The sequence below is a fragment of the Mchenga conophoros genome, linkage group LG22 (genome assembly GCF_057382185.1).
Source record: "Mchenga conophoros isolate Kocher_MC1m ecotype Shallow Benthic linkage group LG22, M_conophoros_male_GT1.1, whole genome shotgun sequence".
In the NCBI taxonomy this organism is placed as follows: Eukaryota; Metazoa; Chordata; class Actinopteri; order Cichliformes; family Cichlidae; genus Mchenga; species Mchenga conophoros.
The window spans coordinates 23411325-23429686 of NC_140546.1; the positions used below are offsets into that span (position 1 = coordinate 23411325).

At 38.0% G+C, this 18362-nt stretch overlaps 2 protein-coding genes across 2 annotated transcripts; both read left to right on the forward strand.

Annotated features, from left to right (window-relative positions):
* Positions 1 to 5582: 5582 nt before the first annotated feature.
* Positions 5583 to 12230, forward strand: nfe2l3 (nfe2 like bZIP transcription factor 3). Its single transcript, XM_085262596.1, has 5 exons — positions 5583 to 6459; positions 8155 to 8235; positions 8664 to 8771; positions 8965 to 9442; positions 9562 to 12230. Exons 1-5 carry the CDS (start codon positions 5944 to 5946, stop codon positions 10317 to 10319), a joined length of 1941 nt encoding a protein of 646 aa, XP_085118722.1. The 5' UTR covers positions 5583 to 5943; the 3' UTR covers positions 10320 to 12230.
* Positions 12231 to 13055: 825 nt separating this feature from the next.
* Positions 13056 to 16811, forward strand: cbx3a (chromobox homolog 3a (HP1 gamma homolog, Drosophila)). Its single transcript, XM_085262398.1, has 5 exons — positions 13056 to 13213; positions 13949 to 14102; positions 14329 to 14485; positions 14869 to 14963; positions 15660 to 16811. The coding sequence occupies exons 2-5, from the start codon at positions 13957 to 13959 to the stop codon at positions 15784 to 15786; spliced, it is 525 nt and encodes a 174-aa protein (XP_085118524.1). The 5' UTR covers positions 13056 to 13213; positions 13949 to 13956; the 3' UTR covers positions 15787 to 16811.
* Positions 16812 to 18362: the final 1551 nt, after the last annotated feature.

Consider the following 18362-nt stretch of genomic DNA (forward strand, 5'->3'; position numbering starts at 1 on the left):
ACCAGTTGCAGCCCTATAATAATTTGAATAAGAGATTATTATATTGCCCGGGGTATAAAGCCTAAGCACCACTAACTTGGAGCATAACTCAGTCAGTTTCTGGAAGACCACTGGGTCACTGAACGTAGCAAAGAGCGCTCAGTCCAGCAGCACTAAAACAAAACCTGTACTGAAAAGGGAAAAGAAATAAAGAGCTGGGTAGAGCAATGCATTTTTCATTATTACAACTTAATTTACAGAGAACAGACTGATGTAAAATTGCTTCCATATGTCCCCGCTGCGGGGCGCCACAGAGTCTGCCAGAAAAGCTATCATAATTTCCGAAGCGAGTTCCGCATTGTGATTGGCTAAGACGAACTGCAGGAGCTGGAGCGCTGAACCAATAGGAATGCGGGACTGTGATTCTTTCATTTGAGTGGCCAAACGTGGATGTCAATCAAGCAGCAACGAGCTCTGAAAGCAGAGAGCGGCCAGTCGGTTGTTTTGCTCTCTAGAGAGCAGACCTCCGCTACTGAGACCATCCAGGCACAATCACACACACACTCTACTGCATGACCACTGACACACACTGGACACATTCTATTGCATTTTCATTTAAGAAGTTCAAATAATAATAATAATAAAAATATATACTATTTTGTTATTGAAATAAATAAATATATTTAAATACTTAGTTGTACGATTAATTATCATTTAGACTATATCATGATCAATCGTTACTATTATTTTATCTCAATAAAACAAAAATCTCAAACACTGGCCGTTAATTAGACACATATTTATGGAATATTTTTAAAATTTTAGAAATAATTATCGTCACAATATACAAAGTCAGAAAAGTTTATGATGAAGGGGTTATTTTATTTGCTTCTGACATTTACTGAAAGATGAAATTTTTATTTTGAAATTATTATTTTGTGTATAATTGTATCGCCTTTTCAGTCATTTTATATATGAGCTGTTTTTAAATAGAAAAGTTATGAGTTTTTTTATATAGGAAAAAAACATTTTACAATTATATATAAAGATATATATATATATATATATATATATATATATATATATATATATATATATATATATATATATATATATATATATATATATATGTGTGTGTGTGTGTGTGTGTGTAGGGTCAGAGTAGTGATCTGTCCGCTTTGCTAATTAAACATTTTCATTAAATCTGTTGGGCCATTTAATCAAATGATCGGTATAGTCTGTGCTTGCATTGCTTACAATGTTCACACATTTTTCACAGACACAAAAAAGTGACTATCCAAATGTATTTTTTATGTTTTATATTTTTGCTGTGGTATTGTTAACTTGTAAATAAATAAATAAAACAAAATAAAATAAAGGCAACAAATCCTTTTAAAGGTTAAAAACGTAATATAAGATTTCATTTGTGAAGCGGCTTCAGCGTGGCCCGCACTCTGCATACACTAAAATCTGGCCAAGGTCACTGCAAAAACAATTACAAAACAATTACAACACCTCCCGTAAAACCTGAAAAAGAATGACAAAGTAGTCCGCTCAAGTCACCGCGAGTTCCCTCACGTTTCCCATGAGTCTTTGCGTGGACTAAATCGTGCGCACGCGCACTGATATCCCTCAGATCGCGTTTAATTCCACCAATCAGCGTCGTCCTCGGAGGAGCATGTGGGGGTGATTTAAGAGCTCTGCCCCAATAAAACTGTCAGAACTTCACAAAGTTGATTTAAATGTGTTTCACATCGTTATGAAAATACTCGCGGATTAATCAAATGACTGCACGCTGGCGTCAGATCAATTGGAGCAGATTACCATTCGCAGCTTCTTTAGGGAGACGTGATTTGGAGCGTTTAGATTCTCTACACATCCGGCCACCAAGTCGATCCGACAGCTGACATAAGATGGACAGCAAATGTCATATTAAGGGCCTTTTCTGATTTTTCTTCTTTCTTTTTGTTTGTTTGTTTTTCTTTTTGGATATTGATTTTTATTCTATATTCTGTGACTCCTACATCATTGAAGTAGATCCTGCAACAGTGTTGCAGCTGCATCCTCGGGGAAGTTTGATGTTGCCAATTTTCAGATAAGCCCACCATCGCACTTGTCTTCTAGATTTGTGTGTGTGTGTTCTGCAGGGGGAGTGAGGGGGAGGGAGGGTCGACTGTCTGCTGCTGGGAGAGAGCCCAGCTGACAGGCAGTGCGTGTTGAACTTGATGTGGTGGTGTTGAACTAGGCTTGTTAGAGAATGCGATTTTCTAGACTTCTTTGTGATGCAGCGCCACATAAAAATGTCTGTCCGGGGAAGATTTGCAAAAGGCTTACGGTGGGATTTTCATCCCACGGAAAACTCAATTACTTACAGCACCCACATTCAGACATAAACAAAGTACAGCAGTCTGCTGGTCTTTATACTGTACTACGCGATGGTCACCCAGGGGAAGGTGTTTACAGCGGATTCTTCGACAGCATGTTGTCGCTACTATTATTTATAGTGTGCTGTGAGTAACATATTGGTGCTACTCGTGCAGCTATGAAGGTCACGTCAATTAAAGGAATAGAATCTTAAATGAAATGATAACATTAAAAAACGCATCATCATTCAAAACTCTTGGTCTGTCATCATTTTATCAACTGACGTAAAATTCATTCATCATTCATTTATTTATTCATTTTCAGGCACAACAAATACCTATATTGAACATAAAATACACAAAACAAAAAACAAAACTTGCCTGAAAAAGGAGTGGGACGAAGAAAACTTATTAAATCCCACCCCTATACTCACTCATCAACAAAAAAAAAACAATAAACTTCCCGCAGCTACGCCCATCATTGCATACAGACCCATCAACAGCCCCGGGCAGATACAAGCATCTAAGCGGCAGCTCGCAACCAACAATTAGAGCCTTCATAACTGAATACAGAATATATAAATTATAAATTGCATTACCACAGGTAACAGGCAGTAATAACTACAAGTAACAGACACACATACATATACATACATATATATCTACACACACAAGTACATATATGTACATACATACGCACACTTTATTTTTTATTTTTTAAATCAATACAAAAGAAACAACTGACTTTACAGAGTGTCACGTTCAGTCTTTGATTTAACTTCATAGACAAGTTTGCAGGTCTAATCAACCAGAATCTGCAAAATTTATGAGTCTTTAGTATCAATTACTGCATTTTAAGCAGTAAAACACATTCAAAATACTAATACACGTCGGTTAATTATTAATTACCACTGTTAGACACCAGGGGTCGCAAGTGTACCAGATGGTGGAGGATTACCAACTTTGTGTGGGACTGCAAAGCATATCCACTGTCTCACATAGACACTAGCCTACATTTTGATTAGCTGTAGCCAAAATATTTCAGTTTCAGACAAAAGAAAGGAAAATAAGTAGCTGAAGCAACAGTTCTTCTTACAGCAACTGTAAGAAGAACTCTCACACCAGAACACCACAACTCTCGCCCCAAATTGCTGAGGTCTGCTCACTCAGAAACAACTTTCACTTTTCACTTTCAGCACATTGATGTAAGTCTCACTCTACTTTGCAGTAGTTTTGGTTTTTACTTAATATAGGAATGTTTTGATCCCCCTTCAGGCTACCAATACTTTTGCACATATTTCACAGTTTTCCTCTGCAATACATAACAGTAAATATGTCATTGCTTGATTTAACATTTCTGTTCTGTTGCTTTAATTGAACTTAAGCCTATCTCTAATCACACTACTGACATGAGCTACCTTAAACCTCAGATGACCAGGAATCAGCAAACATGGCAAATATCAGCCAGACATAGAGCCTGGATGTCTGAGACAATCAAGTGTTATTAAATCAACTCTTATGCCACTGCCTTGTGTAATCTGTAACCTTTATCAGTTGTTTTGTAGACATGATTCTCATTGTGTGTTAAGATGTAAAAAAAAACAACAAAAACAACAACAACAACAAAAAAAAAAACAACCAAAACAAAGTGGGCACAGACAAATACACCACAAATGACAGTTTTTTCATCAAAGTCTCTTTTACACTAGAAATTAACAGTGCAGTGCCTTTGCACAGTATTGTTCTTACAACTGGAAGACGGAGAAAAAGGAGAACCTAGCATAGCATAGTGGCTGAGCAATGTGTGAAGGAATTATTGTAACTTAACAGTTAACATGAGGGCTGACTGAACATATTCTGACAGACCACTTGGAAAAGATAGTGGCTACAAAGTCAAAGGAAAGCTACAGCAGACCTAAGAAATAATAACAGGAGGTGGATTGTCATTTCCTTGTGTATAGGGCAAATAATCATGGGTTGAAAAACATGTTAGGGAATGACTTCACCTTTATGTCAAAACAACCATTTAAACAAACAAGAAACCTATCAGAGATACATACACAGTCACACAGACAGATATACACATATGCATAACAATAAATCATAAAATCCTGTTACACACAAAAAACAGAGTAATATGAAATAAAGACATAAACACAAAGATAAACACAGTGGTGTTATTACTAAGTGGGAGGACTAGTTAAATGCAAGATTAAAAAGGTATCTTTAAGAGTTTCTTGATATTATCCGTAACTATCTGAGCTTTCTTCTCCAATATGTTAAGGTACACTTTTCCAGAGCTTTGTTTTGTTTTTTCAGAAACTGGGAAAGCTGCATTCCCAATTTTCCTCTGTGGGGTATTGCTATTGTTAGCTATCGCATAGCTAACAATTTGGCCTTGGAAGATCTAACAGAGTGAGTAAGTAGAGTGACAGACTTTCAGATAATGTTCAAGACCTTCTTTCAAATGACATGAGTATCCTTTCCTATATAATAAGCATTCATAAACATTGCTGAATTTAGAATTGCTTCTTCAGTGAAAGTAGGAATATTACAATGTATGTGACACTGTTACATGCATTCAGTTTCTTACATATAAACAGAGATTTTTTATCACAAAAGTGGGCAAAACATATTTGTTGATGCAGAATGGTCTGTCTTTTCGACATTCTATTATAAAATAGGTCATAAAGCAATAGTCTAAAGTAAAAGCACCTAGAATCTGCGTAGGCTACCTCTCAGCACTGATCATGAAGCCAGTATAAAGTCAGATTTTTTAGAAGGCCAGGGGGTACAATGTACTATGTTTTAAGGATTTCGCCTTTGGCATTCCTCTTTCTTAGTGAGTTGAGTCACGAGGGCCCAGACCTTTGTAACAACTGAAAGTGTAATTCAGTTGTTTACCAGTAGGCTGAAAAAAGGAACAAATGCAGGTCAGTAGCACAAACATAAAGGAAATGCAGCCCAGCCATGCTTCTGAGAAATCCCCTTTACACCAATAAAGCATTATATATTAGAATATGAACCTACATAGAGGAGTACCTCTTGTTTATGCGGTGATTCAACTTTCGTGTAAACAATATTTGTAGTTAATATCAGGGTGGAGGCTGCCTTTATAGAAGCAACTACCCCGTTCTCTTATTGATCAAAAGCTGACGCGACAGGTGTGTTAACCAATCAGAATTTGTTGTGGTGAGCGTTTTGGTCCAATCAGCACGAATTATGCAAATTCCGAAACAAAGTTCCCCCTGTACCAGCACGGTGATTGCAGTGAGCCTCCCATGTTTTATTTTCTGTTTAATTATCGTCGTCAAGAGTGTTGTGATAAGTAGGTATTGCTTATGAATAACTCATCCGCTGCAAGGCGCTGAAGAACAAACTGTTTGTTATGTTTGCGCTAACAGGTTTGCGTTAACCGGTAGAGAAAGCTAACTGCTAAAGCTAGCATAGCTATCTTGCTAGTTCGCCGGTACAGGCGGTCCTCTTTGTCTGACAGGGGAAGGCGTGCTCTTTTGTTAAGCTTTCCCTTTGTCCCTTCGGGAAAGAGGAACTGTTGGGTTGGGATTTCACAATTATCCACAGTTCTGAAAGTATTTAGAAAATGCAGATCGCCAAAAAATACTTTTCAGAAAGCCTGATTCAGTTAACCATCTTGCTCAGTTTGATTGGAGTTCGTGTGGATATCGACAGCTACTTGAGCGGCTATTATACGCCTTTGACAGAGATTAACTTGGGTCCTAGCTCAGCCTACATCCAGACACCGTTTCATATTTTGAGAGACACTTTTGATGGATATGGTGTACACCCAAAATGTCCCGAGTTGGACTATTTTTTTGCAAGTCGTCGGCTGCTGGACGAGGTGAGGACCCTCGGTTCCCCGCGGTTCCACACGCAGTTGAACGCATGGCTGGTGCACGAAGTGCCTGCAACTGACAAGGCTGACTGTGGGCCTTCAACCAGTAACAACACCGAATCTAGCTCAGGGCTAGAAAGTCCTGGCGAAGAATCCAGGGATGTCAGTGAACACCTGCCAGTCAGTGGCCCAGCAGTGTACCAGACAAACATTGAACTCGGACAAGGGCCTTGTGGCGCTGGAGCCTGCGGGTTTCTTAAAGAGGCAAGTTTGTGAATAATATGCCATAAAGTTGTAAAAACTTTGTTTCTAATGAAGCTATAATGTAACCTGCAACAGTGAAGGTGGTCTATCCCTCTAAAGTACTTGATTAACTGAGGTGACAAACGAGTAAAACTTCCGTAATAGCTAGCTTAAGCTATTACTAGCTAACTAGCATAACTAACCGTTGAACTGGAAAGATGGATGTTATCCAACAACTACGTTATTTTACTGGAGTATTTACTGGTGAACCAGGAAGCAAGTCAAAAAAATATTCTGGAATGCAAATTTATTTTCGTTTTGTCAGGCTCTGTCAGGCCCTTGTCACAAATCACAATCCAGTAATGTGTCTTTAGTCAGATTATGTCACTTACATCCGTAATGACAATGTGTTAACTTGGATAAGTCACCTAATCAGTGTAGTAAGTAACTTAAACATAAAGCTTAATAACATGTCTACCAAACATCATATACTGTATATGCGGCATACAGCTGCCTGCTGCACTTGTCACTCTTTCACTATGGTACTTGTCACATTAAGCAATCTGGGAATAGTAACTATAGAATTACTTCAGCAGAAAACACCATGCAAAGACAGGTGTAACTAATGTCTGTACTTTATGACAACAAATATATTATAACACTGTAATTACAACCTTTATATTCAGTCCTCCTAGTAGTGTAGTCTTTCTAGAGCATGGCAGAAAGAGCTGATTGGTGGATATTGTATCCCAAAGGCAGTTTATGTTGTCAGTTGTGTAACTATATCTCTTTTCTCCTGACCCAACCACCAGCTGCGCCCTTTGAGGGGTGGAGAAGTGAGACTCGGATCCCCACCCTGTTTGCTTACACAAAAGCAGTTTTCCATAGTTAAGCACTGCTCTTCCTAGGGTTGCTTTTCATGTGTATAATGTGATGTTGACTCATTTGTTGTTGATGACAAGAGATGGGTCGCCATACCCCCCCCCCCCCCCCCCCAAAAAAAAAAAAAAAAATTACAAGCCTTGTTGTTTGTTTTGCAAATGGCCTTAGTGTCTGAGAATATACAATATGCAGGAGCTGTATATAGTTATCCCGTTGAAGGTGTATCAATAACTTTTTGTCATTATTTGGCTTTAGTCTTAGTGTGAAAGCAAAAAGTTTTCTTTCACACTAAGACTAAAGCCAAATAATGACAAGAAGTACTCAAGACCAGTCTAGTTCTGCCCAAGTTCTGTCTGGGCTTGTTGGTCTCCACTTTTCCTGTTTGAACTGGTCTAGGAAGTGAATCAGTTATTGATACACCTTCAACAGGATAACTATATACAGCTCCTGCATATTGTATATTCTCAGAAACAAAGGCCATATAATATATATTTTTAGAACAAATGAGAATTCTATTATATCTTTAATTGGATATATCGTGAACTTTCTAATCTTGGAAGCTGGTGACCTTTATTTCTGTAGGTGTATCAGAGGGTAATTGGCTTAACTTTTACAATGATTGCTTTGTAATCATAAATAAATAATCTAATCTTGTTTATAACAGAATCATCTCATGACAGAAGAGTCATACTGTAAAGACTCAATTGAGATCAATGAACTACCGCTAGAAATGTAACGATGTTTGGAGTTCTTTACTAAGAATTAACAAATTGTTTTTCCTTTTCTTTCCTCTTCACTTCTAAACTGAATTCCCTCCTCTCTTTTCCCTGCCAGGAGGAAGATGTTAAAGTTAAAGAAGAGGAGGAACCTGCTCCAGTCTCTCAGCTGGCTCACAGTTCCACACTGGAACAAGAGGTACTGTTGGCACTCTTTCATGTATTTTAATGACCGTAACAGTGCTGGATTTTTTGTGAGAATACACAGTAGTGTTTGTCCATCTGCAATGATGCATGTATAACGTTGGCATCAATTTTAGGCTGGTTATATTGATTTAACTAGAAAAATCAGGGACTCACATTACATATTTACTGAAATTGCATCATTTTGATGACAGTGCTGTTTTAGTAACACCACAGAATATGATTAGAAAGGTTGAAGCATAGTAATTACAGTCTCACAGGCAGTTCCTTATAGTAAAAAGCTATGCAGAAGCTAAATATAAATTCATTTTTCTTGTTCATTTTTTTTCATCAGTTACTTTGCTATGATTGTATACTGACAACAAAACATATCACTTACTTTTTTAAATTTACATCAGATTTTCTGTGTGTTGTCTCTTTCAGAGCCTGCTGGAAGGCATCACTGCACTGTCCAGTCCAACACGCCATCCCTCTGCTACTCTTGATATTGACCAGCAGTGGAACAATTTACTTTCTGTTGCAGACCTTGATGTAAGTTTCATGTTCATCTTCATGTTCATTAAATTAAGCCTTATATAAAATTACATTAGTTTAGGGACATGCATACAGACACGTGTATTGCAGATTAGAGGTTTAGTTTACCACATTGATCTAACTGTTGTTTTAGAGGATTTTCAAAGTTTTGGAGAATAAAGTTCGACTAATAGGTCTCTCTAAAATATAGGACTTGGACCCCCTTGTGACTGAGCGTCTGTCAGATCTCGACACTGACATCACCAGCGCCATCAGCCGGAATGTCAGTCTGCATGATGCTATGCTAACCAGTCCTGGAGTGTTTGGGTTGGCATCTGATAGAACTGAGCCCAGGACCACGACCCAACAACAAAGGGCTTTCTTTCGAATGGAATCCACAGGCTCTTTAAACTCAGATGCTTCACCTGGGATGGCTCTAGGTCTTGCTGCACTCCCCTTTGCCTCAGTATGTAACATAACAGGAAATGTGTCATCAAATAGTGCACTGGGTGGCTGCCTAGATGAGGCAGTGTTTGACCAGATCAATCAGCTTGGTTTGGAAGGTCTGGACTCAATTGACAGCAGCCTGATGGACTGTTTGGACAGCATAGACCCACGGGTCCTTGAGGACTTGGAGTCAGACTCTGGTCTCTCTTTGGAGAGCAGCTCTGGAGGTCCAGTCTCTCCAGGTTGGTTCAGATTGCTTTCTATACTTGGAAGAGTTACATGTCTTAATTTCTGTTTTATGAAGCTACGAAATTTTCAGTTAAATATGCTGACACAGTCATTAACTCCTCACTTTGTCCAGGCTCATCTGAGATGTCATCCTCATCCAGTTCATACTGCGAGGATGAGTGTGGAGCTACAGGCTACAGCAGTGAGGCAGACTCAATCCCCTCTAAAGGCATTGTTGACTACACCACAGCATGGCCACCTGTTGAGAGTGTGTGGCATGATCACAGCTACTCATCTGCCAATTTCTTTAACCAGCCGTCAGTAACGCTGCCTCGCAAAAACATCAAGGAGGAGCCTCTCAGCGATGATGATGGATTCCGGCTGGAAGAAGGGGAGCTGAGTCGTGATGAGCTGCGCGCCCGTGCTATGTGCCTGCCATTCTCTGTTCTGCAGATAGTTAACATGCCTGTTGAAGAGTTCCTGGAAGTTCTTGATGGTCATGGCTTTTCCCCTGAACAGGTGACCCTCCTGAGGGACATCCGCAGGCGTGGTAAGAATAAGCTGGCAGCCCAAAACTGCCGCAAGCGCAAATTAGATGCCATCACTGGGCTCCAGGAGGAGGTGGAAAGGTTGCAAGTTCAGAGAGACAAACTGCTGAGGGAGAAGCACCTTACAGCAAAAACAATGGGTGCTGTGGGCCATCAGATAAGGCAGCTGACCAGAGACATCCTGTCCCGGCTGAGGGATGAATCAGGAACACCCCTGAACCCAGACAGATTCACCCTGCAGTGCGGGGCTAACGGTAGGGTTGTAGTTCAGCCTGTAAGACGACCTGCTGTCTCCACATCTGGCAACAAAACAGACAAGAGAAAGAAGGAAAAAAAGCAATAATGCAGCATTTCCTGCTGAGACTTGATCTTTTTGGTTTTGGGATATTGCGGAACCTAATTGCCTGACTCTGGTTTTAGGGACTCCTGTTTTGCTAAAGTGTGTGTTGATTCACCACTGTTGAGAACCTAAATGCAAAAAGAAAAGACACTCAAAAAATAAGTAAAAGAAAAAAAAAATGTAAATATGTTATTTGATCGTAAAAATGTAGATCACACACTGGACATTCTCTTCTTGTTAAAGGTGGATGTGGCCGATGGGGTAGTTTAAGGGAACAGCTAAGCTGTTGGTAATGCCAGCAGTCTCTTTGTGCCTGTTAACATTAAAGTCATAGTCTTTCTCATTTTTACAGAAAATTGTAGGCAATCACGCATGTTTAAAAGTCAGCTTGGCCAGGATTGTGATATTTCCAGACAGGATAGAGATCTAAGAGGAGTATTTACCTGTAATCTTGCCTTTAGTGTTTTCCTACTCGGTATAAGAACGAGGTTAAAGGGTTGTATTTATTAAACTTTCTTAGGTCCATGAAATGCTTATAGAACTGTTAAGGACGTTTTCCCCCCTCTCCCAAAATGGTAAACTTTGGTCAGCGTGATAAGAATATTGGGTTATTACAAGTCCAAAGTTTACTGATTTGTTCCCAGTATTTGAGGGCATGCACTGTTTGAGTAAAAAAAATAAACTGAAATAAAAAAAATCAAATAGATGTCTTTTGCTTACATGTCTTGATGACGTGCAGTATACCAATGACTCAAAGGACTTGGCCTTAATTTGCATTTAATGTGTTTTGGTAAATACGTATGTACATCATACATAAGTGCATATATCCATAACAAAAAAGTTCTTGCATAAGAATTCAACTATAGTTTAACCCCTTTCATTTGAAGTGTTTTAGAGTTTTTGGCAAGATTATTCTACCTCACAGCTTAGTTTTTGTTAATTTTGGCTACATAAAAAAAAAAGCCCTCACCCCGCTTTGCTTTTTTTCTTTCTTTTTTTTTTGTCTTTTGAAGTGCACTCGATAACAACAATTTCATTATAAATGTGACCGTAATCACACATAAAAGATTCAGTTTCTGAAACAGGAAAAATAGAATCACCAACTTTATTTAAAAGGTCTGAATGCTGTTTGAATGTATGTGTTTGTTTGTTTGTTTGTTTGTTTGTTTGTTTTTTTTAAAGAATATTTATTATCTGAGTAGAATCAAGTGATATTAAAAGTCTGCATCTTATTTATGTGTACACACAAGTAGTCACCTGAGTGAGTAAACTGAAGAAAGATGCATAAAGTATTTGAATAGTGATCAATCTGAAGCACAATTTGAATGAACTGAAATTTTGACTTCTTTACAAGTACTTGTGAGTTTTTTTCTTTTTGGATAAATTTGATTCTCAGGCCCCAGTTTTGTTTTGTTTTTTTCTGGCTAAAATTTGAAATTCTCTAAAGTGCACTTGTTTAATACAAATCCTTCATTATCAAAGTCACCCCAATTAAACAAACTGCTAAAAAAACCCCTAAATAATAAATTACTGATTGATATTTAAGAAGTTTGAATGATGTTTGGATGCCTCCTTTTTATATGTATAAGATTTTTTGGCAGTTGAAGTATTAATAGAGGTCGCCGCCCTGTTCCTGGTTATGCTGCACAATAAGTCAGCTGAGTGAGTGAAATTGAGAAAAGTCCATGAGGTAGTTTATGCAGCTTTCGGTTTTCTTTTTTTCTTTGTTTGTATTTTCTTGTTTGGCTTGAACCTTTTGTTTGCTGTTTGTATGAATTTTGTTTTCGTAAATATTTGCTTTGTTTCTGAAGTTAAATGTGTTTGATTCCATTGTGATTTTTGAAAGTGTGCGTTTGCTTACAGAACTTGAGTTGCTCCTGCAGACTTTTTAAAATAAAAAGAAATCTTTTGAAATACTTTTGAATGGCCTTGATTTTAAAATCAGCATATAGGAACATATTATTCAAAAAATGCAGTCTTAAAATATCAATGGATATTATAGATATCTATTGATCTATTATAGATTAGGGATTACAAACATAAGGCCTGGGGGCAAAATTGGCCTGGCAACAGATGCAATCTGAGCCACTGGACAGCTTTTTAAAATGTGATGGATGGTACACATTTTGGATTTTTTTTTAAACTGTATTTTCCGTGTTTTACAGCTTTTCTTAATGATAAAAATCCTACTCCCATCACTATTCACACCAATTTGAGTAAGTCATAGGTAATATTAGATAAAAAAAACTTAAATGACAGAAACGTTTCTGATTTCTGCAGTGCGTTCACAGTAAATAAATAAATAAGGATATAGTCTATCAATAAACAAAACCTTTCTATTATATAGTTACAGAACAGTCTGGGCAATGAGCAACCATAACTACACATGCATTTCCTACAATCTTAGATTGTAGGATTGTTTGTTTGTTTGAAATAAATTAACAAACAAACAAACAAACAATCTAAGCCAAAAGAGTCGTGCTGACTGAGTTCTATTTAATACAGCTTAATTTCTTTATCATGCAAAAATAACCAGCATATGCTGTTGAAATTGCACTTCTTTTTCTTATATTAAGATTCTGCAGACATTAAAGGTGTAATTAAACCTCTTTACACTGGTCCGGCCCACGTGTAAACAAAATTTTATGCATGTGGCCCACGATTCAAAATGACTTCGATATCCCTGATGTAGAGTTCTAGGCTTCATCATCCACAGGTTTTGGAGAGCGAAAAGCGTTTTCTAACCGGGCTTCCGTAGATGGTGCACAAGTATGCGCACAAGAATGCGCGTGAGTAGCTTTTGGCGCCCGTGCTGTTGAGCCACACTTTTGTAGACATAAAGAATCAACTGACCGCGTGGAAAAGAAGTGCCGTTGGAGCGATTCTCTTGTTTTAGGGTATGTATGCAGATACCGACTTGTTTAAAAAAAAAAAAAAAAAGGTTATCATTAACAGAGGTGTCAGAGTTAATTGGTTCACTGTAACAAAATAGCAGTATATGCTAGCCAGTTGTTTTACCATCTGACGCTGTCTCGAATGAGAGAGAAACGCTCTGTTAACTACAGTTGCAGTACTTTAACTTAAACAGGCAAGCGAAAAGTAACAGTGTCTGTTCCTTGTAATGCTGTAGTTGTATCATAGATCTTAAGATTATGTATCCGTTTCTAAAACGTCGAGTGTCGCATTAAACTTGAGTACGTTATTGTTAGCGCAAGTTACGCTAACGTTACCCGCACGTTTTTTTTGTGCCAGCGCACCTATTTTAAGTCCCTCCGCATTGCAGTTGACACAATAAAAGTGAAGTAGGTTTTCCCTAACGGTTAAAGGCCAGCTAAAGTTAGCATGCGAGCTAACGTTATAAGAATTTGGCTATCTTTGAATACTTTAAGAGTTTATCGCTAAGCTAGCTAATGCTACGTTTTTACTTCCCTTTGGTGGCCATCCCTTTGTCAAGGTTGCCTAATTTTAATACCCCAATGGGCAAATAACAGTCTTCACAGTTAAATTCGTTTACGATCCAGGTGTCTGTGGCGGCTTTAGGGCCTATGGCCAATCCTAAATGTGGATATCAGGAGCACATGAATGTGAAGGATTTGTTATTATCAAATTCCTTTTTTTGTTTGTTTTTTTAGATCACAAAATGGGAAAGAAGCAGAATACCAAGAGTAAGAAGGATGCACAGGATACACAGGAGGAACCTGAAGAATTCGTTGTGGAAAAAGTGCTGGACCAGCGTGTTGTGAATGGGAAAGTAGAATTCTACCTCAAGTGGAAAGGATTTACAGAGTGAGTTGGCTGGGACTCCTGCCCCCCTCCTGCTGAGCTGGAAGTGCTTCCCTGGTATGGGGTTGTGCTATACTTTTGTTTGAAGTCATTGTGGTTGCATGAAGACGGTGCCTTCATTCAAGCAAGCTAGCTGATGCTAGTATTTGGCTTTTTTTTTTTTTTCCCTAAATGGAAATCAGTGTGAATTGATGCAATGCAATCGTTGACTCTCTTTCTGCTTGTTTAGTGCTGATAATACTTGGGAACCAGAGGAGAACCTGGATTGCCCTGAGCTGATTTCAGCATTTTTGGAGGCTCAGAAGAACGTTAAGGAGAAACCTGCACCTGTTAAGAGGAAGGCCTCCACGGAAGAGCCAGAGACTGAACCTAAGAAGAAGGATGTGGTGAGTTCCTTTGCTTTCACAAGTTTCTGCAATTAGCATGTCCTAGAGACAATTTAAATTTAGAACCGTCAAGCTTAACATGAGGGCCATTCAGAGAAAGGGTTGCATAACTTAAACAAAGACGAGCATTATAATAAATGAATGTATTATAAATAAATCATATTTGTGCTTAGCTAGGGTGGTGTGTAGACATTTAACTTAGTATTATACTTGTATAATTGTGACAAACCTAATTTTGAATAAGTCACTCAGACCATTCTCTTGAAATGCAGCTGCTTCTGAACTTATGCTAGAAAGTGCAAGGATTTTAAATGAATCAAAATGTGGTGTTTTGTTTCCTTCCCATCTTATATGCCTACATTCTCTGTTGTAACCACCTACAGGCTGAGAAACCACGTGGTTTTGCTAGGAACCTCGAACCCGAGCGAATCATTGGCGCAACAGACAGTAGCGGGGAGTTGATGTTCTTGATGAAATGGTACATTTTTATGCAATATTTCTGGTCATTGAAGAAAAAAAAAAATCTCATATCTTTGTCTCCTTGGAAGCAAAATATAATGAAATGACTGTTAGTTCAAGACCTTTGCGCAGTAATGTTTTGTTAATCTAGGCAGTGTAAGTCATAGGATGGATGTGCATGGTAGTCACTGGTGTTTCATGCTACAATGGACGGCCAGTGAATTCAAAAGTATTGAGTGCTATGATTTCTGGATCCTTCACAGTACAAATAATTATCCTGAAATATTGTAATAGCAATCAAAGAAAGTTTAAACTGAAGGAAGTGTAACTGAGTGGAATTACTTGGATAATTGGATGTTGTTGTTTTTTTTTTTTTTGTTTGTTTGTTTTGTTTTGTTTTTTTTTTTTCTGTTTTTTTTTTTTATTTATTTTTAAGTTGTTTGCATTTGAGCTCTTAAAAATTGGAAACTTTCTTTGTTTCACTAAATGTTTATTCTTAAACCCTTGAACTTAAAGCTCAGTTTCTACACTTCAGTTGCCTTTCACTGCTTAGATCTTGCTACATGGTGTACAGAGCCACAGTTATGAAACTGTCACTGCCCAGGCTGTGTTCCTGCTGTAAACCTTTCCTCAACTTATAAACTTAGTTGATTTAAAGTACATTAATTTATGCTGGCTTTCTATAATGTTCCTCTCTCAATCTGCCTTCTTTTAGGAAAGACTCGGATGAGGCAGATTTGGTCCCAGCCCGTGAGGCCAACACCCGCTGTCCTCAGGTGGTCATATCCTTTTATGAGGAGAGACTGACCTGGCATTCCTGTCCAGAGGATGAAGCCCAGTAGTTCTTCTCTGCAACCCATGCAGTAGTCTACATCAACATTGTCAACCTTTTCCTCAGGACTGGATTTCTCCTGACTTGCCTTCTAGGTCTAGCTAAATTAGTCTTTTTTTTTTTCTTTTTTTTTGTTTTGTTTCTTTTTTATTTTGGAAGAAGTTTCAACACTTGCATGGCAGTCGGTGAGTTCTGTTGTAAATATAAGCTTAGCCGATTGTGAGAACAGGTGATAGTGTTTTGATTAAGAAGTAAAGAAAGAAGCCTTCTTGTATTATTGTGAATGACTGATCTCTTTAGCCCCTTTTCAGACACGAGATGTACAACAATGTTGGCTTCAGCAGTCTGCTCAGCAATCTGTTATTCCAACATGGATTGCGCTTGTGTTCCTAATGGCTTCATTTAAATGTATCCAAGATGGTGAAGGAGAGCTCTGTAGTACGCACAATTTAGCCATACATTCAGAAGGCTTGTTTGTGGGTGAGGTGCAATTACAGTTTTGATTGGTTTTCTCACCCTTTTTCAATAACAGCACAGGATCTGACTGTGTGTCGTTCAGAGCTGTGCACTTCCTTCTGGAGTGTGAATAGTAAAAATGCTTCATGGAGGAATGATACTGTATTTAAAGTCAATAGCTAAAGTTAAGACTAAATGTGATGCATAGATTTGAAATTTAGGGCATTAACTAGTGAGCTTTGCAACTCAGAGATTCACAAGATACAAGTACAGTTGTAATCCAGTGCATGCATGTCGTTAATAATACTTGGTTTAGTTTAGGTGCTCATTTAGACTTGAAGTCAACACATTCAGATGCAGCCAGATTCATGGGAGCGAGTGCACAGCTGAAAAAGGACTGTTGATTAGGGCCACTTCCACCTTCGTCTTTGTTTAAATGTTTTAAATTCCAAAACACTTTTCTCACTCTGCCACATTCTTGCTCATGTTTTCTACTGTAGTGATGTTTTGTTCCATGAATACTTTTTGTATACTGTCTTTAAATATTGTTTGTCGTTCTAATAAAGGTTTTATGCCAGATTTTTTTTTTTGTCTTTTAGGTTTTTTTTCCCCAACTACAAATACATGTAAGACTTTACTGGAAGTAATTCAGAGCGAGTTGCATATGAAACGAAGTTAACAATTAGGATTTCCTTATGTACCTAATAGATGTTTCTTGGGTGAAGTTTTTTACAGTTTTGTCTTCATGCTGCAGTGCTTTGGTTTTCCCGTGGTTTCACTCTAAATGCAAGACTGCATAATGGCATGGGAGATAAGACAGTGAACCTTTGTGCATTACTGATTTCTGTGGGAAATCACTCAAGTTTCTTATTTGAGTGATTTGGACAAGGTCATGATAGATATCCAACCTTTAGTCCTAGCAGGAAAAAACAACTGCTGCATGAACGTTCACCTACAAATTTGATAACAAACAGCTAATTTCTCTGAAAAGTTTGTTCTGTAAATGCTAAAGAGTAGTGAGTAGCCTGCAGAAAGGATACAGGGATGGAAAATGGCCTGTTATTGTCATTTCCTCGTAAGTGTTTAACTTTTTTTTTTTTTTTTTTTTTTTAAGTCAAATATCTATCCAAATAGATTAGTCTGTGGTGGCTATGATTTCATGTGATCTGTAGAGCAAGGTGTGTAGTTTGATTAAGTCAAATATCTAATCACAGCAACACAGTCATGTCTTATCTGTTAAGTGCTTGAATCATTTCAATATAGACATACAGCTATATTAATGGAAATTAAATGTCAGTGCAGCAATTTCAAGTAATATAAAACATATGCTTAAAATAAATCTTGGTCTGTATATTTCACGTGTCAGCTTTTGTCAACTCTGAATTTTGCTTAATTGGCCATAAAATGTAGAAATCGGATAGAAAATGGTGCTGTTTTGTAACAGTCTGTAAAAGCAAATGAAAGTTTCTGTTGACACAAGATAAAGAGATCTCTATATGCAAATTACCATCCAACCTAAGGTGACGTCTCACTAGTTTCTTGATCCACTCTTGGACTGGTCAGAGGGATAGACGCCAACTGGCTTTGGTAAGATCTCTTGGTCTTCAATTTTAAAACTGTCATTGTATACAACAATGCTTGCTGTGGGCTGGAGTTCACGTAGACTAGGTGTCAGTGTCATCTCTGACGCTCTGATGCCTTGATTTGAGATTTTGATTTAATTTTGAAACTTTTGATTTATTAGTTGAAACGAAGCATAACACAGCCCATGATGTGATATCTCAGATAAGGTTTTGGGATGTTGTTTTTGTACCGTATCATGCTGCAGTTGCCTGTCTGTCTTTATGGCTACGTTCACACTGCAGGTCTTAATGCTCAATTCCGATTTTTTGATCAAATCCGATTTTTTTGTCTGCTCGTTCACACTACAAATAAAATGCGACAGCAAACGCGCTCTAGTGTGAACGCTCAAAGCGGCCCGCATGCGCAAAAGAAGCTGTCACACACAACGAGCTCTGTTTAGACCCAGAGCAACAGTATTGTTTGACTGATGGCCCTTAATATGCAGACTTCGGACTTCGTTTCCCAATTTTTGCTTTAAGTTCTTTTGTTATTTACATAATAATGTAA